This window comes from Elaeis guineensis, chromosome 2, assembly GCF_000442705.2.
Source record: "Elaeis guineensis isolate ETL-2024a chromosome 2, EG11, whole genome shotgun sequence".
NCBI classification, from domain to species: Eukaryota; Viridiplantae; Streptophyta; class Magnoliopsida; order Arecales; family Arecaceae; genus Elaeis; species Elaeis guineensis.
In genome coordinates, this window is record NC_025994.2 from 71,572,967 (window position 1) to 71,598,961 (window position 25,995).

A 25,995-nucleotide genomic window follows, 5' to 3' on the forward strand; every position below is an offset into this window, starting at 1 on the left:
TGGAAGATGAAAATATGGACTGCCATGACCTAACATAATGCTGCTTGTATAACTTGGTAAATATACTTGCACTTTTGATTAGTACATTTGTATGTATAAATATATCTCTAAAAATATTTGTGTATAACATAGATCTCTGGACTCTGGAGAGAGGAGAACGCATAAAGATAGCCAAGAAAGGAGTCAATGGTCAAACTAATTATTTGCATTCTTGCTTGCAAACAAGAGTTGCATGTACTGTCTATTATGAACATTCTCCGGGATGCAAGATCACATCTACCAGCCCTAATCTGGTCATGGTGCTTCAACTACAAGACTGGTTGAAACTTAATTTATACATTTATCAGATATATCTATGCATAAGTGTTCTATAAGAACTTAGATGTAAGCCTGCATCTTGTCAAATCTGAACCAGTCCCAACTTAGTTCAAACTCAATTTTATTTTTCCTGAAGAAAATTCGGTTGGCTCACCAAAAACACATTAAAAGAAAAACCAAAACTTAGAGTTTATATGTAAATTTGTATGCATCATTTTAAACTAATTTTAGAATTTGTCAGACGCTGTAACTAGTTCAGACTTATTTGTATTCCTGCACCTTACCATATAATAAGAAACTCTTGAAGACCGATTTCACCCAGCTGACCTATAAGGCTCAAAGCCATGAAGGCATCTCACTTTCGCCAGGTTAAGCATTCCTTTGAACTGAGCTAGTTTTAGGGCACAGGAGATGGCTACAGCCAACCACAAGCCCTTGTGCAACCATTTTTAGTTGCAAAATGAAAGATCCAACGAAGCAAATCAATAGTCATCAAATTTAAATAAGCAACTCTTATTACCAAGCCCTTCCGAAAAATATGTCAATAATAATATTACAGATTATTTAGCTCAAGTGATCCAGCAAAAGTAGCAGCATATACAATCTGAGGAAGCAAAATGAAGAACCTTGAAACAAATAAGCATGTACCAGACCGATTTTAGCCCTTCACAAGTACAAACACAGGTCTGTGACCTAGTTTTTCCCGGCCCTGAACCAGCACAATTTGTTAGTTTAGAAGTAGTGCAAACAGGAAATGCATAACGGAAGATTAGCATGATATCTTACAACATGAATGATTATCCTAAGAAGAATACAATATACTGTACAATCGACCTCTAGCTGACCAAGAAGACTATAATATATTGTAGAATAAACCTCTAGCTGACAGGCAAACAAGTCACATGGTGTAAACCAGGAAGAAAAATGAAATAGACGGAACATACAAAAATTGTAAAATTTTTTGAGCTTTTGGAAGCAAAGGATTTATTGCTTTCAAATAAGAGTGTAAGGAATAGCAGCTATTTTTCAACATCAATATCCCTGTGGCATTTCATTGGTCTGTAAAGAAACAAAAACGCAGACAAAACACAACAATGACAAACAGGCCCTACATTATAAATAACAGGACAACATGTTGACATAGAGTACAAATGTCCCAAAATTGATAATTCTAAAAATAGAAACAAAGAATTTCCAACGCTGAACAATAAAGATCAACACACTCAGTGTTTTTCCTTTTCTCCACTATCTTTCTTTAGTTTCTTTTTTTTTAGTTGGGGTGGGGGGGGGGGGGGGGGGGGGGGTGGTGTTTGGGCATTCCACTGTTTTACATGTTAAAATATCAAAATTAAGGCATACTTTCTGCTAATACCTGCTATGCAAGGATGAAATGTAAAAAATAGTCATCTCAAGTGCTAAAAACTTTATTTTGCTGTCTTAAAAACGCAATACATACACATGGACCTTGGTTTTTAGAGGACATAAAAAGTGTAGAAAGGAATAGATAAACAAGAATAAACACGCATAAGACCACATTTAAAAACAAGATTGGAATACGAAATCTTGAAAGTCCAGTGAATTAATTTCTCTCAATCCATGCATAGTAAACTCCCATTTCTCATTTCATTCCATTTCATTTAAATACCCCAAATCTAATCAGAGCCATAATTCATAATCCTCAGCTCCATCTTTCAGTGGCAGTGTATAGAAAGCAACAGTATAGCAATTATTAACTTAAATTAATACTGTCATCTTCATCTCCAACTTAAACTTCCCAATGATCAAGAGGCTACTGGAATCAATTCACGTGGTAGAGAAACTTGATTCATTTTAACATACTCCATATTCAGTTTGTAATAAGTGGTAACACAACTACCAACTGCTAGTGACGTCATATTTTTTTACAATGTATCAAATCCTGGAAGCAAGGGAGAACAAGAGCGATTTCCTTGAACCAAAGACCATGCAAATGTGATACAAAAGCATGGATAACTAGGTGACACCAAATGCAAAGCCAAGATATAGATAGAACTATATAAAGGATGTCTACGGGTTAGGTGAGAATCATTCTAGGACAAATGATGTCTTATTCACTGCTCCCATGATTTAGAACTCTTGCCAATGTCATTGAAGTTTGTCCAGGAAAATAAACTTAGAATTGTGCCAGCAGGTGCAATTGTTCACATGCATAAGTTACCTTTTTTTTAAAAAGTTGGTTGTCCACAAATTAAGTATTAAATGCATCAAAAAATGATGTGGATAAAGCCAATCTTGCATACTCGCACATTTTGGCCATTAGTGAAGATGAAGTTCGCTCAAACACATTCAATTTCCTCTAGCTCTCTCTACACACATCGAAGGTGAACTAAAATCCAATTGACCAGATTACAAGTCTGATTTAGTCAGCTGAAATCCAAAGACGGGAATCTAACACCTATGATCCAAGCCATTAAATGCCATTAATTACTCTAAACTGCTTATAGACCAAAAATCATTTAATTTGGAGACTGCTAGCCTACACATACAATGGCCAAAATGGGCAATTTCAAACAAAATTATATGATACTAATTTTTACCAATTGATGTATCAGTTTGGGGTCTCCAAAATTACACAAACATTGGTTTGCAAGCAGTTTAGAAGTATTAGATCACATTCTAAGTCATTAGTGTTAGACTGCTATTATATCATTTCACCTAATCAGATCCAACTTGAAATCCGATCAATTGGATTTGTATAAGAGTTGAACAAGGATTCATCAACGACATAAGATGTGAAGTAAGAAAGAAACGTCCAACCAAAAAAAAAAAAAAAGCATGAAAGAAATAACCCAAATACCTAGCCATTTCTTTGATGAGATGATACAGAATTTTTATCAACAACCCTTTTTCAAAAAGTTAATCTAATATTTATCATTTCTAGGGCTGTCAATGGGCTGAGCCAGCACAAATAGCCAAAGATCTGATGCTTTAGAGAACTAGGCCAAGCACAGGCCTAGAAACATAGGCCTGAATAATTTTTAGGTCAGGCCCAGGTTGTGAGTTTGATAAGAAAATGTATAGACACAAAAACTTAGTCTGTTCTAACTTGAAAGGGTATATCGAGTCAGCCAAGCTCAGGCCTGATACTAGGGGTGTGCATGGATCGGGTCGAGTCAGGTCAATTTATAGATATATCTTAAACTGAACCAATTTAAATCAGTTTTCTAAAACTGAAACTGAACCAATCATCTACAAAATTTGCTTAAAACTAACTCAAGAAATTTGGTTTATTTTGGTTTGTTTTATCAGGTTGATGTTCAATGGGTTGGGCTAAATGGACCGGACTAAATCTAACACAAAAATTTCATTTTATTTAGGGTTGGGTTGAACCAAGTCTAAAAATAAAAATTCTATTTTATATATAAGAGAAAATATAAGAAAAAAATAAAAAAAATAAAAAATATATATACTTTACATGTGGGTTCAGGTTGGTTCAGTTTGAATTGGTTTTTTAAAAACTTAAATCGAACACGAACAGAATGTTTCTGGTTCAAGCCTTTCTCAAACCGACACCAAGCCAGATTGTAAAAACCGATACAAACCAAAGTGAAGAGACTAGTTCGGGTCGGGTTCATGGTTCGATCGGTTTTTTTGCACACCCCTACCAAATAACCCTTCATCCGATATGTGCTGGGTTGAGCACAAGCAGGAGCATTCAATGTCGTGCTTCTTCAAGCCTACGCCCGACCCAAGTAGCCAACGCACTAACAGATCTAATCACTTCTAGTTACTGAAGAACATAAATTAATCTAAGGATTATTATTATTATTATTATTTTGCATTTCATACCCAATATATTATCAATATTATATATAAAGCCTTTTCTTATCCCTATTTACAAATCAACCTGTATAAATTGTATTTATTTTGCAGCAAACAACTTGAATTAAGTTTCACAGATTACAAGCAGGCATTTGTGTAAGCATTTGGATGGGACCATTTTAATTTGTAGGATAAAATTAAGTTTACATGACTCTTTTCTTTCTTTCTTCTCCCTCCATTTCCTCCTCCCAAACATTTCATTTTCCTCAAAGCCATGGCATATTTTGAGCCAATTCAAGCCATTCAAGACTCACTCCAACATCATCACCTCCAACATCCCGATTTCCCTCGCCCTCTGCTGTATCTTTCTCCACCTCTACCCTTCCCCCATCACTTTCACCACCATCGCCTAAATGCCACACACACCTTGAGCAACTCCACCATCAGCTTCACACTGCTTTCCAGTGGCCAACCCACCACCGATTACCCATGCTGCATGCTACGTAGTGCCAAGTTCCACCAATGGTGGCTCATGAACACCATTGTCACTGCCACACCAAGATCTCGATTTACACGATCCACCCTCTCACCACTTTCCCGCCCCCTCTCCGACAACTTCCTCCAGCACCTAGTCTATCATTGGCATTAACTAGAATGATCGCCCTTGCCCCTCCAGCACTGCTGTGAGCATCACTGCCTCTCTTGCTGGCAGTTGGTCAGCAACTCAAACAACACATACACCATCAACCATGGTGGCTGGTGGTCTAGCCATGCCTAGCACCCTGTTGTTGAGTTGGTGGCTCCTCTACCCTTTATACAACTGGTGAGAGGCTTTAGGTGGCAGCAGAGGGAGCCTACCCCGAAGAAGGAGAAGCTGGTTGATTTGGCCCAGGTGTCGAGGAAGGTCTTCTTGAGAGTGTCGGTGGTGTTTCCGAGGGTAGCATCGAAGCAGCAGCAGATGGCTTTCTCATGGACAAAAATGGAGTTGTGGTGGTCAGGAGACATAGCAGAGAGCATATTGTAGGAGAGCTAGGACTAGTGGATGGCTACACTAAGGAGGTCCAGGAAGGGGAACCTGTCAGCATCTGAGCCGACATGGGGTGGCTGGCTGCATGTATAGTTATAAATGAACATAGTGAAGGGGATGGAGGTTTGAAGGACGTGGAACATGCTAAGGAAGCATGTGACATGGAAGGTCCAGTCAGGGAATATGTTAGCAATGACGTTAAGGAGGGGTGGTTCATCAAAGATGGCAAAAAGGTTGGAAAGGAGGTGGCTTGAGAGCTCAGTCTTGGTGGAGGGGGTTTGCCAGGGGAGACTGTAATGACAAAGGGAAGAGGTTTTCTTTTGAGGGGAGAATGGTGGTGGGCTTAGGAGGGTGTTGGGTGGAGAAAGAAGAGATGGAAGCAGATGTGAACAGGAGGTGGAGGCCATGGTTGCCAGTTAATATTTCCATCATACCATAAATCAGTCTACCACTCTCTTTCCTCAATTATCATGGTTGCATTTCTCTTTTACTTTAATATGATCTAGAATCTGGTTGAGGCTAACTATGGACAAAATAGTCCGCTACTACTCATGGATAACCAAATATTGTAGTTCACAAGGGAGATGGCAGGCTAATAGAAGGGGCATATTGCAAATATTTGTAACTTTATTTGTTGATTTGGAAATAGGGATGAGAAGAGGTTTCCATGCAATATTGCCAAAACATTGGTGTGAATATGCAAGAAACCCTAAAATGAAATGTAGAAGCAATATAATGTATATGTTCTTGCCTTTCTTATATTGGTTGCTTAAAATTTCTGACACAAATTTATATAAGATGCATGACCATAGGGATAAAACCAAACAAGCAAGATCTTAACTTCGATAAGCGTGCAAAACAATTACAATTCTATGATGATGAGATGCAAGATGCAATGTTACAGCTAATAGTCAATCTTTTAAGACAATAAGTATTGCTTGATGGTTTCAACCTCGATCATTATGTTCCAATATCCAGATATCCCTGTGTTCATAGCAAAATAGTAACAAACTTAAATTAAAAATAATACTGTTGTTTTCATATCATATGACATATCGACAAACATTTTCTGGTCAATTACATTTATTTAATTGAATTGCATACAAACCATGTACGCAAACCAAAAAATAGAAAAAGGAACATCTACATGCTGATTTATAAGTCATATTGTGATTTTTCCCCATCAATTAAACTACAATATTAACATTCCCTACCTACAAAAGTTCATATGTAGATTTATAGCCAACTAGTAATATGAAGGTAAAATTAAAAATGTTTATTGGACAACAGTTTCCAAGCTTAAGCCATGAAATACAACTAAGACATAAGAGATCTATTGAAAATTCTCAAATTATTGTAAAAATATCAATGAAAGTTATTTTCCCCTGAGGATAACACCAACTTGATAAAAAGGAAAAAAACATGTAGTGAATTTTCTTAGAAACTTCTTGACAACCTTTTGCCCATATTCAGGAACTATTGCAACTCTAGCTATTCCATTTACATTCTTCTGAATATACTAAAACTTTTTACCACCTTGCACTTGCAAGGATAGCATCACTGTTTGCCACTTGAGAAAGGAAATAGGGGTTCAATTCTGGTTGGGTTCAGCCCTCGAGTGGTGGGATGGGTATAGGGCAGAAGGTGGGGATTGGCCAATCTTAATCAATAAAAAGGAGGGGAAGAAAAAAAAGACTACATCCAAGGTATGCTGAACTGGTACCGCCGGCCGGCTGACGGTTCGGTACGGTTTCGTACCATATCGAACCGACGAAGGCAAGTGGACCCGAACCGGAAGAAAAAAAAAGAGAGAAAGAGAGAGAAATAGAGAGAGAGAAAGAGGAAGAAAGAAAAAGAGGGAGGGGAAGGAGCCGGCGGGGCCGTCGAACGGCCTCCAGAGGGTGTAGTCCACGCGCGCGGCGCCGCGGACGTGAAACAGGGGCGACGCTCCTGTTTCACAATTTTTTTTAAAAAACTTAGTTTTAAGTGAAGCCGGCAAATAGTTTGCCAGCTTCATGATTTTTATGTTTTTTTTAAAAAATCCCTTAAGTCGGCAATCCAGTTGCCGACTTCATGAGTTTAAAATCAAAAAAAAAAAAAAATGAAAAATCGAAACAGACGACCGTCTATTTCGAAAAAAAAGGGGCGGAGCCACGGAGTGGCTCTGCCCGCTCGACCGCGGCTTGGTGGCTCCGCCCGCTCGACCGCCTCAAGCCGTTGGCGTCGGCTCGCCGGCCACCAGAGGCCTCACGACGGAGGCACCGTCCGTCCAGTAGGTCCCTCCCCTCCTCTGAGCGCTATCTCTCTCTTCTCGCTCTCTTGAAAGCCCTATCAGGCGATACGAGGCTCGGAAGCCCTTCGGCGGCCGCAGCCGGCCACCGCCGGCCTCCGGCGGCTCCCACCTCCCTCCCTCTCCTCCTCTCTCTCTCTTTCTCACTTTTTCTGTTTTTTTCCTTCCGTACAACCGGTGTACCGAATTTACCGACCGAATCGTGTTGGTTTCCCGTCGGTCCGATACGATACAGGGTGTACCGGTTGGTTCAGCACAGTATGGAAAACCTTGACTACATCTTTTAAAGTTTTGTCCTTCGCAAATTCCCAAATTTCAAATTTTATCACCATACTTTCAGCCGTGCAGTTGATATGAGAAAGGTAATGCATTTTTAAAAGATAAGAGTAGTTATTCCACCTTTAATTCTGGCAACTCAATAACACAAGCGCATTCCACCACATCTGCTCCAACTCTTTCTGCAGAAAAAGAATAAAATATTAGTAAGATTAATAATGGTAACTAGGATTCATATAGAGCGTATGCCAGCCTTATTAGGCAACTAAAAACTGACACACATGGAAGAAATAAGGCATGCATTCAGATTTACACATTTCACCAAGCGTTTGCATCCCCTTTTAAAAGCAACCCAGTCTTTTATGTCCTAATAATTCCCAGTAATGCCTAAAAATAAAGTACGACATGCACCATAAATTGACTAATATAGCACATTCAGAAAATTTAATACCAGAACTAAATACCACAGAATAAACATGAAAGTATGTCCAAGTAGCAGTGGTCTCAAATTTCTACATTTAGAAATTTAGACCAGACGACCAAAATATGTAATACTTATACCATTCAAACTAAGCAAACACATCAAAGAAACTTCTTGTGCTAATTGCTAAATTCATAAATTTGGTAGTCCTCATTCTTCTCTAATTTCTCTATCAAAGCAATAAGGATTCAATGGAAGTTCAAGGGGTATCTCAAACATTAAAAACTAACATGGCAGCAGCACAATGTGCAGCAACACCAGGACATAAATAGTAGCTGATACTCTATAGGGATCAGAACTCCCAGTTACATGTACAATTTTGTTGTGAATAAAGATCAAACATCTAAGATATAGAATTCCATTGCCTCAAGGAAAACATATTTATTTACATTTCACTATTAGTTTTAACCAACTCTAAGAAAGAACTTTTCCACCCAGGAAACACAATCACAATAGTTAAGCTATCTATGGTCCACTGACTATCAAGTATGGACTATTTAGTCAGTCACACACACACACAAAACGAGAGAGAGAGAAGGGGGGGGGGTGAAGGGAACCAGGCATGATCATTGACCCTTTAATACTCATTCTGAAAGCGAAAACTTTTAATACTTATCCTGGAACCAAAATGATTGAGTCAGAATAAAATGGGATGGCATCCACAAGCAAAAGAAATTGCAGAGCTAGGCAAAACAGACTACAAAACATCCATACATGTTCAAAATTCAATAACAATCATAACACTTCCCTTGTTCTGCTATTTACATGCTCTCACACCTTCACAGTGAACAAAAATAACTGCAAAACTAGGGGAAGAATCTATAGCAACATTAACAGTGACTTTTTGAAGAAAAATAGATAGTAAGGCTACAGTATTCAAAATATCCACAAATTTAAAACCAAGCAACAGCAATTCACCAAGAAGTCTGACTGCAGCACATAAGGTCCCTCCTGTTGCAATAAGATCGTCAATGACAAGTGCCCGATCTCCTGGCTGGACAGCTCCTACATGCATCTCCATTTTGTCTGTGCCATATTCCAGAGCATACTCTTCCGAAATAACTTCACCTAATAGTCATCAAAGATTGTTAGGTACTAAGTATAGCATCAGTTACCATCATCAGATAGAAATAAAAAGACTTGGTAAAACAGGAAAAAAGGAAAGAATGGGCAAAGAAATGATACCAGGCAACTTCTTTGGCTTTCTCATGGGAACAAACTTTGCTCCAATAGCTAAGGCAATAGGGGGACCGAATATAAAGCCTCTTGCTTCAATACCTTTATGTATCATAAATTTCACAATCAGGAAAATACACAAGCATATTCTTACTAGAAGTATAATAGAGCTAAGGTTCATGATAAACAGTTTCAGTCAGCGGATTGAACTGTCAGATTGATACTCCATCTTCGAACAGCGTCCCACTTTCGATGGTGAAATTGAATGTTTTCCAAATTCAAAATGAATCTAGCTCTGAAATTTAAATCTTCTATTAAAGTATTATTAGAAAGGGATAAAATGGGGAAAGAGGACACATACCACATCACTAGGGATGAAGTCTATTTGCTTAGAGGTCTAATAATTTAAGGATTTATATATTTCCTTGGAACATAAAAAGAAAAGAAATTCCATTGTTAGGCAAAAAAAAAACCTCCAAGTAATGTCATACTGGACATATCAACAATTCCAATTGGATACTTAAAAATATTTTTGGGAAAAAATTCCATATCCTTTTTGAGAAACATGGTGGGCATGCTGCCACTGGGATTTGAACCCTAGACCTCTCACATGGGCAAAGGAATGCCAACCACCTGAGACAAGGCTGGTAATAATTGTATAAAGTGTTGTAAATAAATCTGTAATATGTCATTCTTACAACTGACAAGGCACAAGTTATAAAAAAAATTAAAAAAAATGAACCAAATGGTGATGGCTAGTGGGCTAGAGGGCAAAGGGAAGGCTGTGGGTAACGGCAGTGAACCAATGCTAGTCTCCGACGATGGGAGGAGAGCTTGGGCAAGTGGGGCTGGGGTTCCAGCACGGCAACCTATGTGGATGTCTCACAAGATCTCCAAGACGGAGGTCAAACAACTCCGGCGTTATTTCACCAAAATCCTGGAGTTCCCAAAGGAGGAGATGGATGAGGACAGGGATAAATGGGAGAGAACCTCGGTTTTGGTTCGGAGCTTGGGACGGCGGGTTCCGATGGACTGGGTTGCGCGGGACTTTAAGGTGAAGGGTAAGCTCACTAGCGAGGTGGAATCCTTCTCGTTGCGAAAGATCACCTCCTCTTCCGGTTTAAATCGGAGGCGGAAGCAAGCAATATTCTCCAAGGAGGTCCGTGGATCACCACCGGACAGCTGTTGGCAGTGGAACCTTGGGTGTCGGGCTTCGTCCCCAGCACGAACATTATCAAGATGGCTAAGATATGGTTACACCTCCCCGGGCTTCCAACAGAGTTTTAGAGCCCTTGGAGACTCTTGGGCATCATGAAGGAAGTAGGCATCCCAGTTTCAATCGATGATTTCATGGACCAGTTGAAGAAGACCAGATTCGCGAGAATCCGAATGAAGATTGACTTGACAATGCCCTTGAAACCCGATGTTCTCATTAGGGGGAAGAGGACGGTGTTTTGGTAAGCCCTTCATCCATGAAAACCTCCCCGTTGTTTGCTTCCGATGTGGCCTAATCGGTCACCCAAACGACCGATGTGAGGTCTCTCCGACTGATCTACCGCTGAGAGCGGGTGCGAGCATCCCCTTCGCCAGGAAAATATCTTGGAGACCCCACTATCACCTATGGAGGTTGGAGGTGAGGGGGAGTCGGAGCTTGATGCTGCGAAAGAGCCAGAAAGCCGGGCTCGACCGTAGCTTGGGCCGTGGGTGGTTACATCGAGGATTCATCTGCCGAGGGTTAATCCGGCGGCGGCAATGGGGAAGAAGACAATCGTGTTGCGGTCGGTGGGAGCTGCTAACTTGGAGCGCCCGACCTCACCTCCAAGAGCGAGTAGTCTATCAGGCTCTCCCCCGAATTTCGAGGGCTGGCAGAAGCTGGCCAAGGTAGCTCGCCGGCGGTCACCCCCTCGTGACTCAATTGACTCAGTGGTGGACGTCCCGACTCAGCATGAGTCGGCGTTCTCGATGCTGGCGGACCCGATTGCCGATGATGACACAATGGTTTTGGGCTTGGGAGTGAGCCCGGGCCCTATGGATCTTTCGATGGTTGATGCGGGCCAGGGCTCGACCCATCTAAAGCAAGCCCGAAGCCCACAACCCTCAATCAGTCGAGTGCGGCCTTGAAGCCCAACTTAGGGCTTGATGCGCCGGAGGTTGGCCCTTTGCCTCTCGCTCGAGTTCCTGTCACCAGTGGTGAAAACCCTGTAGCATCTGCGATGTCAGACGGATTCTCATGGAGGCTTCGGCTCCGGTGCCGAGGAAGGAGATGGAGGCTGGCTCGGACCGGCCTATGGCACTGGCTCTGAGCTCCTGACCACCCTCTCCGTCGGTTTCTCGAAGGCGGATGCGAGTGTTGGAGGGTTGACCGATCGATCAGGTGGTAGTGTCTCCGCAATGGAGGGACGCCCGATGGCTGTTGTCACTGACGGGGTGTCGATTGGTGGGAGGTTTCTTTCTCTGATTGGCCCCTCGACACTCGCCTCGGGTTTGCTTTGGTTGGCTTCTCCCCACCTAGTGAGGAAAATAGGGAGGGGGTGGGCTAGTTATAGTGGACTGTACCTCAATTGATCCTAGACCGGCTAATGAGGATTTGAAGGAGAATGCAATGGCTGTTGAAAGGCTGAAGGCTGTGCTGAGGGGGGCTGAAGAGGGAGCCTCTAATGGTGGGCATTCAAGGAGCAAGTTGGCATTTCAGAGCCATGCTGAAGAAGCCAGCATGGCCTCTTCTAGTAAGGCATCTCAATGATGAAGATTTTCGTGTGGAATGTTGGGAGGCCGACAAGCCATCCTTCTCTACTTACAGAAGATTGGTTCATCAGAAGGAGCCGGACTTGTGTATCTTGCTTGAAACTCGGCTATCGGGTAGAGCTTGGAGCGGGTTCAACGTCGCTTTCCATATTGTTGGGGCTTTTTTGCCATTGAGTCTCAAGGTCTTGCAGGGGGGTTAATTGTTGTATGGGAAAAAGATGATGTTATAGTGGATGTGTTGCATGAATGTAATCAATAGGTGGTTGTGATTATTTCTGATGTTAATGAAAGACCTTGGCTGTTATGTGGTGTCTATGCTAGCACTGATAATAGGATGCAGAGGGTGTTGTGGGATGAGGCTTCTAAATTGGTCGACAAGGGTCACCCCTCCCTTATTGCGGGGGACTTCAACTACATTGATGGGCCTCCAAAGAAAAGGGGGGCACGCCGTTTTCGAACAACAGCGGAACGAAGGAGTTTAGGGAGTTCAATAGTCACAATGATCTTATTGATCTTGGATTTTTCAATCCGAGATTCACTTGGTGCAATAACCAATGAGGTAATGCTCGAATTTGGGAGCATATTGATAGAGCTTTTGCTACGATAGGATGGATTCAGTGCTTCCCGAGCTTCCAGGCATCTCCCAAGAATTACCTCCAAACATAGTCCTATTTTGACCTCTACTACTACTGATTGCTCTTACCGGTCCTCCTGGTTTGAGAAATTTTGGAAGATCATCTGAGAGGTGTGGAGGTTGCCGATCTACGGTGACCCCTTGTACAAGATTAACCATAGATTGGAAATTATGAGACGCCGTCTCAGAAAGTGGAACCGTGTAAAGGTTGGTGACATCTTTAGGAGGCTCAAGGACGTTGTGGAGTCTATTGCTGACCTTCAAACCAGGGAGGATATGGAGGGAGGGCTCTCTATTGATGATCTTGCTGTCCTAAGGGCCAGGCTTGCTTTGCATCATGCTTTACTTAAACAACAGGAAATCTTCTGGCATCAAAAGTCTAGAGTTCAGTGGCTGCAGGAGAGTGATAAGAACACCCGCTTCTTTCACTAGATGACCTTTCTAAGGAGGCAGAGGAACTGGATCCGAATGGTGAGGGGCACTGATGGTCGTGGCTTGATAGTGCCGATGAGGTAAGATAGAAGATCCTCAACTTCTTTCGATCGAGATGGTCCATGCATTTGGGCGAGGTCGGGCAAGCTCAACCTGTCCTACCGATCAAGTAGATCTCACCCATGGAGAATGCCTCTCTGATTGGTGTTGTATCCAAAGAGGAGATTCATGGGCGGTCTAGGCTTTGGCGGAGGATAAAGCTCCTGATCCTGATGACTTCCCCCCTCCTTTAGACATTATTGGGCTATCACCCGTGACGAGGTGGTGGAGGCGATTCAGCAATTTTTTGCAACTAGTTCTATGTCTGATGATTGGAAGAGAACTTTCATTGTGCTGACACCAAAGAGGCAAGATGCTGCTGAGCCTAGTCATTATAGGTTATCAGCTTATGTACTACTTTATACCAGATTTGTTCTAAGATCTTGGTGTGCAGGTTGAAGCCAATCCTTCCTTACTTGATTTGCCCTAAGCAAAGGGCATTTGTTGGCGATCGTAGTATCTCCGACAATGTCTTGATCGCGCAAGAGTTCATGCATGATCTACGAAGAGTCCCGATCTGAAAATGCCTCATAGCCATCAAGCTGGATATGGAGAGAATATATGATCAGATGTGCTAGGAGTTTCTCTTCCAGGCTCTGAAGAGCTTTGGGTTTCATAGCCGGTGGATCGACTAGATCAAAGGTTGTGTATATGCTCCATCCTTCTCCATCCTGATTAATGGCATGCCGTCAGAGTCTTTCATTTCTCTGTTGGCCTCCACCAAGATTGCCCTCTATCCCCCTATCTATTTACTATATGTGTTGATGCCTTATCGCGTGTGCTGCATTTGGCGACCAGAAGCAGGGTTGTAGACCCTTACAAGTGGGCTCCTGGGACTCGGCCAATCTCAAACCTGCTTTTTGCAAATGATTGCTTATTGGTGGGCCGCACTACAACTCAGAACACTGGAGCCTTTAGGAGGATTGTGGAGTACTGCATTGCCTCTAGGCAAAAGATGAACTTGGCTAAGTCTGTTGTCTATTTCAGCCCGAAGACCAGAGCTCAAGATAGACAGGCCATCAAGGAGATCCTCAGCATTATGGAGCACTCTGGAGTCTTGCGATACCTTGGGGTCCTATGACCAGGCGACGTCTTTGGAGGTTCGATTACGCTGAGCTGGAGGATTCGATTCACGGACATTTGGAGGGTTGGCAGTCCAGAGCATTGCCAATGGCCAAAGTCACTTTGATCAGGTCTGTCCTCAGTATCATTCCTATTTATCTTCTATCTCATACTATTGTTCCGAGGACCTTCCTAGCAAGGCTTGAGTAGCAGTTCAGGGATTTTTTCTAGGGATCTCGCCTAAGGGGGACAAGAGTTCACCTGGTGGCCTAGGATATAGTGTGTCTGCCGATCAAAGAGGGCTAGGGGTTCAATTCCTGCTGGTCCGTCGTGAGGCTTTGATCGTCCGCCATGCTGCGAGATTTATACTTCAACCCGATAGTCCTTGGAGTGTGATGATGCATGCCAGGCATAGCAGATGGACTAACATGAATGACATTCATGTTAGCCGCAACAACACTTGTATTTGCAAGGAGATTTGTCGCCGTGCTCCTGATGTTTTGGCCCAGATGACATGGCTGCTGGGGGATGGACAATCGATTGACCTTCTGCAGGACCCTTGGCTGTCCGAGCTTCCTCTGAGTTAGTGGCCGACATTTATCAGTACGAAGATTGGTGACAAGGCATGGGTATGTGACCTCTTCCAGATGCAATGGAGGAGCTAGGATGCGCAGCTGGTTGCTAGTCTCTTCGATGATCAGTTGGTGGAGAGAGTGATGTCTCTGGCGATCCCCATCCGGAAGGGATTGGACATCAGGATTTGGCAGTCCTCGTGTATCTCTAGGGTTGCGACCAATGAGCTCCATGAGATCTATAGGGTGAGCCGACGAGGATGATGGATGGTGCCTGAATTTGGAGGCTCCAAATCCACCCTAGGATCAGTCTGTTTCTCTGGAAGGTGGCATGGCTTCGACTGCCTACCAGAGCTTTGCTGCGAGCCAGAGAGATGGACATTCCGAATTCTTGCCCGTGCTGCGGTTTGGAGGATGAGACGATGAAGCACACATTTTTATTTACCTCAAAGCACGAAGGGTGTGGCACTTGGTCACCCCCTTGTCGATTTGAGAGAGCAGCCTATCTAGTCCTTTTTGGAGGCCCTGAGACTGAGCATGGAGTCTGAGGCCACCACTCTTATTAGCATTAGGACAGCTTACATTACATATCATATTTGGTTTGCCCGTAATGTCGGGATCTTTTGAGAGAGCCATGGCCCAGACCGCGGAGATTATGGAGGATTCACCGTCTGATTTGACCTTAGGTACTCGGGACACCTGGGAGTCCCTTCTTCCTCGTAGAGTGCAGAGGGTCTTCTCCTAGGAACCCCCACCCCCGATCTTCCTGAAGGTTAACTTTGATGGCAGTGTCGCTAATGGGAGAGGTGGCGCTGGTTTTGTGATCCGAGGCCCTGACTCTCGATTTATCATGGCTAAGGGTGTCCGACTGGTGGAGACCACAGTACTCGCTATAGAGCCAAGGGTGGCCTAGAAAGGTATTGTTTATGCGAGGATGATCCTGGGGGCCATCTAGTGGAGGGAGACTCGAAGACTGTGGTGACTTGGCTTCAGGAGATTCGGGAACGTGCAGTGACTTCTCATCCCCTAATGCGCGATATCCAGAGCTTGCTTCGGGGATGCTACTTTCACGTAATTCGCCACATTTATCATGAGGCGAACAATGCAGCGGACTAGATGGTCTCGTTTGTTGCTTACCACTCTTGTAAGATTTGAACTGATGTTTCTATTTTGCCTCTATCCTTCAGGGACATCTTTGTTTCTGATCTTTTGGGTTGTATTCACATAAGGATTGTATGAAGCAACCGTTTTACCAAAAAAAAAATGAACCAAATGATCGAAGGATGGTAAAATGGCCTCACATTTAGCACATAATTGAATCTCATAGCCATACAGAATAACAAAGTTGATATGCATGGTATACAGAAAAAACATGTCAAACAAACTTGAATGACTTTAGTAAAAGGAAATACATATTTATTTTTAATCCAACTATTACAATAAAACAAACTCTAATCACAAATGGTGCATTTCTGGCAATGAACTGTTTTCATCTATTTGGGGCCAATTTATTGTGCTCAGAAAATAATTAGTGCTCAGAAATATTATTGCTCACCTTCATGGCGCTCAAATAAATAAATACATAACAGCTTTAATATGTTGGGTTATTCATAGAGATAGGGTCGTTGACATTAGCTGATGGTCATTGAAAAAGAAAATTAAGTGAAACATTCAAGTAACCAGTGATGGTTTCATAAAAGGTTCGATGAACCATGTAAAGATGGAAAAGCTCTTATATGCCCCTAACAAACATAACAACCACGAACAAGCAACGTATAGCTCATCAGCTCAATATCATATACCACAATTTTATTTAATAGCATGACATAAAAGACACTTTGAAATGGCATGACAGATCTGCAAGCATCCTTCCAGTACCCTAATCGGGAATACCATCGACTCCTTTGAATTGCTAATGTAACACATTCGGGTCAGAATGAGCAAAAGATCGTGCAGACCCAATCTCACATGAAGAGCAGGCCTACTCAAGTTAATCAGATACCTCTGGCAGATTTTGAATTGCATCCCCAAGGTGAATATGATGTTTATAAGAGATACCAACAGAAAATTAAAAGAATCCATACGTTTGCCAGAGGAACATGACAAAGTTTCCTTGAGTCCAATTCTTTCAATATGATATGTATAAATATATCTGAATATCCACTTGCCTAACAATGGAGGTATGTGTAAGGATATATTTAAGGATAAAATAAGATTAGGTGCATTATGCATCCAAGATGTCCGGATCGTTTTGTGCACAAACTGAGCATAGAAGTTCAAAATCAAGGGAAAAGTATAGTTAGTAAATCTTCTAGGGTTCCCAATGCCTGGGATAATTGGTTTAGTGGATAAGTGAGGGTTTTATGTATAAAAGGATGGTTTTGAATGTCTTCTGCATATTGATTGATTCCAGTTATCCCCAAATAAGAAGAAGATAGGTGAGACTTTTGTTCAGATGCATGTTGGTTGAGGTAGAAAGGAATACATTTTCAACCTAGTTAGGGCTTAAAAGTGATTCAAAAAAGTGGATTCAATACAAAATTAGTATGAGAAATGGACATGCAAAATCTTAAATCAAGGAAAGAACTAGTGAACTGCATAACCAAGACACATCAAGCAGTCTAAACCATCCTCTATAATCAAAATGATTAATTGTTTGTATTAGAAACCACAATCTACCGAACTGTCTCGAACCACTTGTGGGAGAGCATACAATACCCTACCAATGCAAAATTGGAATGGCTGACCAAGTGGTCTGACCATAAAGCTGAACCGGTCCATACTAGTGTAACCAAGCAGAACCGCTCTATACTACTCAACATCAACTCGTCCCGCTCAGTTTCTAGCAATACCATGGGTGGGAGTGAGAAAAACTGTTGGGAGCCTATGTCATTATGGGATGCATACTATACTATATCAATATGCTTCCCAGTACCAGTTTTGTAGACAAATATAACTATTTCATACATTGTGTTCTCTATTTTATTTTAAGGTTTAGATCCCTATATCAACAGTTCTCAATATTATCATCAAGAAGCACCAAGTAATGAATATGACTGGCACATGACAAAGTTCACAAAATTTTCAGATATCAGGAGTAAGCTACTTGTTCACAACTAAGTCAAGAAGCACCAAGTCATGTGGTTGTTTGTTGAAAGGTTAATTTTAGACATAGTGCTTCCAATTTGAGAACTTGTAATAACAGCCATTATAGGGGCAAAAAAAAAAATCTTAATGCTCAAAGTCCAAACAAAGGACCAATCTAAGGTTGCATTTGGTGCATCGCCAGGCAAACTTGAAAGGTAATATGGATTTCCTTCAAGATTGATTGCTACCATTAAATTGCCAGTAATGTTGAATACTGTGTTTGGTACACGTAGATAATGTTGCAGTAAAATTATTGAAAATCTTGATGGATATGTTTGGTATGACAATCAAATTACTGACAAGGTGAAATCAAAATTTTCAAAATACCCTTAAGACAAATTACTGGATTTTTGATATAAATAAAGGCCGTAGTGGCCCTCGCCCGATCCAATAGCGATGTGTATATGGAAGTAAATCTCACACCTTGAACACGGCCAAAGCCCTGGCCTGGCGCTCCTTCTTGGAGGTCAGGCCCGCTACTGGCCGCCGCCCGCCGACCAGATCCGGTCGCACTCGCCATGGGCAATAAGAAGCACCTCCATAGCGCAATCCATGAGACCTCCGAACGAGATCATAGACGTAGGCAGAGGTGGGGGGAGAAGGACATTGCAGAGGTTCCAGACTCAGACGGAGGGGCCAAGGAGGAGCAGGGTGCTGGTGATGGAGAGCTAAGGAAGAGCGAAGAGGCAACGATGCAGCATGGGAGGACCTCGGGCTCTTGCTCGAGGACCGTCTCCTTGGAGGTCTTGGAGTTCACGAGAAGTCCGCACTCCTCTTCATCATCGTCGCCATCGTCACCATCTTCATGGCCATGAGAGGAATGCGAGAAGCTCATTAGGATGGGAGGGTCCCAGACCCAAATGGAGGGGCCAAGGAGGTGTGGAGTGCCGGAGACGAAGAGCTAAGAGGAGAGCGAAGAGGCAGCAACGCGGCATGAGAGGATCTCGAACTCTTACTCGAGGACCTTCTCTTTGGAGGTCTTGGAGTTCACGAGGAGCTCGTGCTCCTCTTCATTGTTGTCGCCATCGTCACCATCTCCATGGCCATGGGAGGAATAGGAGGAGCCCATTGAAAGAGGGGAGAGTTCTAGACCCAGACGAAGGGACCAAGGAGACGTGGGTGCAGACGACGAAGAGCTAGGTGGAGGTCTTGGAGTTCGCGAGGAGCCCGTGCTCCTCTTCGTTATCGTCGCCATCTCGGTGATCGTGGGAGGAATGGAAAAAGCCCATTGGGATTGGGGGAGGAGGGGCGGCGGTGGGGCTAGCCTCCGTTGGTGGCGCCACCACAGTCGGAGAGACGGGTTGTGTGATTTTCTTGAGGGATAATTGTCTAAAAATATTTTTACAATATTGCTAAAAAAGTGATAATCTGGATAGCCACCCTTCTCCAAGGCTATTTAGATTGTCTCGTAGGAGGCAATGTAGATTGTCAAAGCAATCTGAATTGCCATCCAAAAAGCATACCAAACACAGTAATCTGGTGAGCCCACTTTAAATTGCCGGCAATCTATTCAGATTGCCAACTACCAAATGCAACCTAAGGGTTTGAGATGCATTAAGCACATTCAAACTTTCTTTTTTGTAAATTAAACTGAATCAAATGTTTTCAAAATTGAATAGATGTTTTATGGCTCTAGTAAACTCCATGTATCACAATGACAATCTCCATGATATGCAACAGACGAGAATCATTAAGTTGCATGGTCTGCTCCAATTCTCAAATTTGAAAGAATGTGCCATGATCCATAAAGCCAACCACCTGCAGACTGGAACAAGGCTTTTCTTTGTCTGATCAGTTGCTTTGCAGTAGTTTTTGTTGTTCCACTCAAATCCCTCACCTCACATTGTACTCTTTGCACCTTCAGTCTTCTTATTGCAATCCTACCCCATTAAGGTAGCATCTTCATCTCAGATGCATAAATGTCCTCTGATCACAACAATAAGCTGCTCGGTGACCAAAGGTTTCTTTTATGCAGTTGAATTGCATGGTTACTCAAATAAGCTTCTATATTAGTAAGACATTGATTCAGAATAACCTGCATACCCTTATGCATCAAGTAATCACGACCAAAAAGTAACTTTCTCACGGTACAACTGAATTTGAGAAACATTTGCTTCTTTTAAAATGAGACTGCTTGTTGTTAAAGCGTAGAAACACCCTACTTAAATTACCTTAGTAGAGCTCGTAGATTGCCAAAATAGTTTTTACTTGAAGTAAGAGAATTACTTCAGAAACGAAAAAAAAAAATCATGACAAAACCTTAAAATCCAACATCAAACAAATTCAGAGAACAGGGAATGAGATCTACCCGCCACAACCGAGATGTTTTTCTCTCTGTATCTCTCCACGAATATATCAATGGTGTCCCTGAACGCCTTGTGATCGAGAAGCAGCGTCGTGATGTCCTGAAACATGATCCCTGCACCCAACCCAACGCACCGAATCAAAATCCAAACCTGACACCAAATCAACAACCCGGGAACCAAAGAGATTCCCAAAACCCGAGAAATCTACGCCCCAGAAATGGGGGAAGAGGGATTACCGGGCTTGGGGAAGTCGGGAATGACGCGGATCGACGAGGAGATCCTCGCCAGGCGATGGTCCTTGCCGTCCTCCGACGCCATGGCCTTCAACGAGATGAAACGAGTTCGGAGAAAAGGGATTCGAGGAGAGGGAGGAGATAGGGGAAGACGGCACGAAGAAGGGATGTGGAAAATGAGGGAGGACCCCGAAGACATGCTCCAAAGAGGAGTGCGGTTTGCAGGCGTCGCTGTTATAAATTGGAAGACTTCCAGCGACGCCGTCTTGTTGGCTTCTTCGGTGCACTGAACCCATCTCTTTCAATTTTTTTTATTTGAGCTATTTATGAAATGGAAAAATTATAATATTCTAATTCGAATAAATTAGAAAATAAATTATTATAAAAAATAGTCGCATTTTTATTATAAAAAATTTAATAATATTCTATTTGTCTCGTGAATCACATGATGCAATTCACTCTGTTCGCTATTTTCCAGGTAACTTACGAGAAGGGTGCCCAACTTTCAACAATAAGAACTTTTAATAGAAAAAGTATATCAAGTGCTTACAGCTGTCTCCCTATTTCATTGGCCGGCAGGAGATCAACTTTTTAAGCGGCGTTAGTGGCATGTTGCGAATGACGTCACCAATCAGGACCGTTGATTTGACGTACTCTCCTCTCCGACACCGCATATTGGGACCTGGAAGCATAAAACAAGCTAGTCGTGGAAATTATTCTTGGACGGAGACCCTTGGATTTAGATTCGGGGGTTGGTTCAACTAAACCTAACTAGGGTCGACTTACGAAGGTGGGGATTTCAGTCCATTCCCACATCCACAAGTACGTTTTTGGGTGATGCAAGTAGCCCCTCCTGGAGGGCCAGCCTCACTACGTCACCAAGCGGATTTACTGGCACTAGAAGACCTGACAGCATGATGGCATGTGAAGTTAGAAGAAGTCAAGCGACATGGAGAATTGGTCAGATTATCTGCTATTATTTTCTCTATTATGAGGCTCCAGATTGAGAAATATCATCCGATCTCCAATTCTCTGTTATCATAACACAAACTCTGGAGGTCTCGCTCAGCCTTATGTTCCTGGCTTTCACCTCTGTGAACGCAATAACAATAATGGCCTGGGTTTAGGTCAATTATAAGTAAACAAGTTTCAATTAGCCCGTTTTGACAACTTGACCCAGCATAGCGTATAAAGAGCCCAAACTATTGATGACTTCGCTAATAGAAGTCATACTCTCTCTTGCACCCCAACCTCACCATCTTTATGTAACTCTTGCTCTCTCTATGGAACAGAAATAAGAGAAGCACGTTAAAAATGCTATAGTATTAGTAACTCAAGAATATAACTCAAAAAATCACTCAGCTTGTGTGCTGCAATTCCATTGCTCCCTTTATATCTTCGTTGTGAATTGCACCGTATAAATGAAGCAACGACGTCGATGGCAGAAGACAGTTGAGTGATGTTCCTTTGCTACCATCTTCTTGCTCTTAAGGCCCAAGTCACACTCCAAACCAAGTCAAAGCTTGATTCCACCACACAGCGAATTATTTTTTTTAAAAAAAAATAAGACCCTATGCATTTTTTTTTTTTTGATGGTTCACATCCCATCTTAATTTTTGGGGGACTTTCGAATGATTTTTTTTATTTATTTCATGAAAAAATCATGTGAGGTATAATTCTGTCATCATCAAAATAAATCAGCTAATTTTTATCTCGAATTGATAGAATAGTTTATTTTTAAAATTACTGCAAAGTACTTTTGCCTACAGCGGCCTCAAATTTAAAATTACTGTAAACTACTTTTGTCTGCAGCAACCTAAAAAAATAGGAGCAGTCTACCAACTTGGTGAGAGAGACTTGAGTAGTCTTGCTATTTTTATTTTAAAAAAGAGAGACATTGGATGGTTACATTTGGCGTTAGAGGATGGAGACCTGTCACTAAATGAGTGAGGGTTGGGTCACATAAAGATTGCATCACTGTGAGTCTCCCTCCAAAGAGAGAATAAGATCAGGGGATATTTCTTCGTAACACAACTGTTTTTCTAAGTTTAATTCTTTCTTATCCTTTTTTATTTGAGATCCGCAGTTCCTATTTATATTCTTTTTTTTCCTTATGATCACTTTTGTGCATATACTTGGAAGCATATTATTTCTGAAAATAAGAGGAAGCACAACACGGGAGTACTACATGATCGCAGTGTCCCTGCCTTGCAAGATCACGAGAAATATATCTTAGAACTCAAATCTAGGCCTTCTATTTATAAGTTAAAAATATATTGTTCAAGTAAAAGGAAAGGATGGTATAAGTGAATTTCATTGCTTAGTTAACAAGGATGGTGTATGTCATTCCAAAAAAAGGTGGCTTTGGGTATTAGAGGCGTCCTTCTTCCTCTCTCTCTCTCTCTCTCTCTCTCTCTCTTTCTCTCTCTCTGGTGATTGAATGGGAGGCTAAAAAACAGCCACCCAAAGATTTATTGGAAATTTACCAAAGAAAACAGATTTATTTGAAAGAAGTGTAAGGTACAAGCTTGGATCCGCTTTGTGGGAGCCAACAATGGCTGTGTACAGGGTTCTCTCTCAATTACAGAAGATAAAAAAGAAGACGGCAGCTTCAACTGAGCGGCACAGACGAAATGAGACGAGTCTTCAACTACAAGATGCAAAACAACCAAAACTTCAGAATGAACAGAAGCCCAAAAATCATCTAAACATCTCGCAAAAGGGATGAAAGATTCTTGATTCTGGTCCAGATCTTTTCGAAATGAGGAAGCAAATTCTGAATGCAAAGAGAGGACCAGTCATTGAAAAAGAGAAGGCCTTTCATAGAAGTTGAGGAGATCGAACTTCTTTTATCTAGCAGAATCCTAAAATTCCTTTCAGTCCAGCGTATCCAAGCGATGGCAAGATATATAAAGCATCAGAACTATTGGTTGCAAATATCTGGAAAGGTCTTCGATCTCCACGCAAGGCATAAATCTTCGAAACAAGATTGGGGTGTAGCATACCAAGCAAGGAACATACTACTTTCCAAATTGAAGAGAAAAAGAAGCAGGTTGAAAATAGATGATCAGTGGATTCCTCGGAAGTTCTTTAAGGTTCATCTTCCAATATAACCTAAGAAGCATCTAACTTTGAGTGGCATGCAAAGTTTCCAAAAAACTCTTGCAAGATTACATTTGACACCTCTTGTATTGATGAAGGTATAGAAGGACGAAGTTAGGAAGGAGCCTAAACTATCCAATTTCCAAATCACCTTGTCTCTATCTTGTGTTGGGGTTACATGAGCAAGAAGCCTAAGTATCGAATTCTACCTGTGTATCGAATTTGTTGGATCTGGGCCTTTTGATCAGCCAACACGAGGAAATAGCATGATGGAAATCAGCTACCATCCCCTTTTTCTTTCGATTGATTGCATAAACCTTTGGGAAGATGGTTTGAAGGGGCACATCACAAATCCAGTTATCCTTCTAAAAGACATCCATCATCAAGCTAAAACTTAGCTCGATTCCAAAAATAAAGGAGGGAACTAATTATAAAATAGCATGCTATATGTAGTAGATCGATCGTACCAGTCCAAGATCTAAAATAAATATTAAATAAAAAAATATTTACGGAGAATCATAAGAAAGAATAATTGTAGAAGAACAAAAAAATTGAAAAAGAAAAATAATTTATTCAAAGAAGAATAAATATCAAAACCTCACAGAGGTACCTCATGAAAAACTCTCCAAATATACAAAAAATCTCTCTTCTCTCTTTCTTCCCACTCCAGTTCTCTATAGTTCTATACATTAAAGAGGCCAAAGGTTTTTTTAAATAGACCGTTATATGGGTGGGAGTTTGACTTCTACCTTGACTCACCAACCAAAGATCCACTAGGACATAAATTCTAACAATCTTTAAAAAAAATAATTAAATAGAATAATACTAAAGATAAAATTTTAGTTCAAATATGACACAAAGGTAGAAATCAAACTTCCATCCATATGGTGGTCTATTTAAAGAAACCTTTGATGTCTCCTTAATATATAGAACCGTAGAGAACCGATGTAGGAAAAAAGAAAGAAGAGAGATTATTTATGCATGTATGTAAAGACTCTTTTATGAGGCATCTTTGTAAGGTTTTGATATTTATTCTTCTTTGAATAAATTATTTTTCTCTTCTAATTTTTTTGTTCTTTATAAATATTTTTTTGTTTGATGTTTGTTTTAGATCTTAGGCTGGCATGATCGTTCTACTATACATAGTGTATCGTTCTATATGATATCAAAGCAAAGGTTTTCATATTTATGGCCTACATAATATTAGAGCCATAAGCTTGGAGAGTAATTGAAAGGTTCGCAGTTTTGATCAGATTTATTCGGAGCACAATTTTTGTAGAGCAACAATTTGATTGTTGATGGTTTCTGTGTTTTTAGCTCAGCATGGTGGAAGAGCTTCCAGTAATTAACTATGCGGTGGTGCAAATGTTTAGACTCTTGTTTGGTGATTCAAGGGGTGAATCATTATGATCGATCCTATTACTGTCTCTATCAATAAATTTGAATATGAGATGCCCAATCTTACCAACATTAGCAAAGCTACTTTTACTACTACCACTTCTCTTCGTAAGTTGAACAACATCTATTATGTATATTGGAAGGCTCTTGTCAAATCTTATTTGAAAGGCCTCAATTTATGGAATATTTTAGATGAGTCAAAGATGATGGCAACAGATGAGATTGCAAGAACAAGGTGAAATTTGAAATCCAAAAAGATAATATGAATTTTTCAAATTTTAGTTGATAAAGAAATTTTTTTTATATTCAGAATGTAAAAGATCTGAAGAAAGTATAGGATATCCTTGCAGTTGTCCACTCAAGTTCTAGCAATACAAGACATCTCAAATGAAAATTACCTACATAGTGGATTCTGGTTTCAGACTTCTCCATAAATTATAAAAAAAAAATTAAATTGGTTTAAAGATGAAGATTTGAAACAGAAAGAGCTAGATCAGTTAGAGATTGGATTAATTTCTGATAACAACAATGATGCAATTTTGAGAAATAATAGCCATTTTGTTGCCGAGAAGAATAACACTGTAGCGAAAAATATCAATGACAATGGGCCAGACGCTGCTATGCAATCTGTTGAGTTTTCAAGTAGGTTGCTACGCACCAAGCAATTGGCCATTGATGATACGTCTGCAAGTAACTGTGCAGAGAATGGAACAGGAAATTTGTGAGATAGAGGTAACACTTCAATAGATGCTTGCGGTGACTACGACACTATTCATATAGCGAATACCGATCAGGTTGGTGATGGTGCTCTCTGGAACACCGTTGTTGAAAAGATGATGGATATTGATCCACACCTTCAGCTCTTCCCAATAGCATTAGGTTCCGGAGTTTTGAAT

General features: G+C 41.3%; 1 protein-coding gene and 1 pseudogene across 1 annotated transcript; both read right to left on the minus strand.

Moving 5' to 3' along the window:
- Positions 1-804: 804 nt before the first annotated feature.
- LOC105034067 (adenine phosphoribosyltransferase 1) lies at positions 805-20,857 on the minus strand. The gene is made up of 6 exons (XM_010909088.4): positions 20,603-20,857; positions 20,369-20,479; positions 9,379-9,471; positions 9,112-9,261; positions 7,836-7,894; positions 805-1,027 (listed from the first exon to the last, which is right to left on the minus strand). Exons 1-6 carry the CDS (start codon positions 20,796-20,798, stop codon positions 977-979), a joined length of 660 nt encoding a protein of 219 aa, XP_010907390.1. The 5' UTR covers positions 20,799-20,857; the 3' UTR covers positions 805-976.
- LOC140855544 (uncharacterized) lies at positions 18,228-19,255 on the minus strand (annotated as a pseudogene).
- Positions 20,858-25,995: the final 5,138 nt, after the last annotated feature.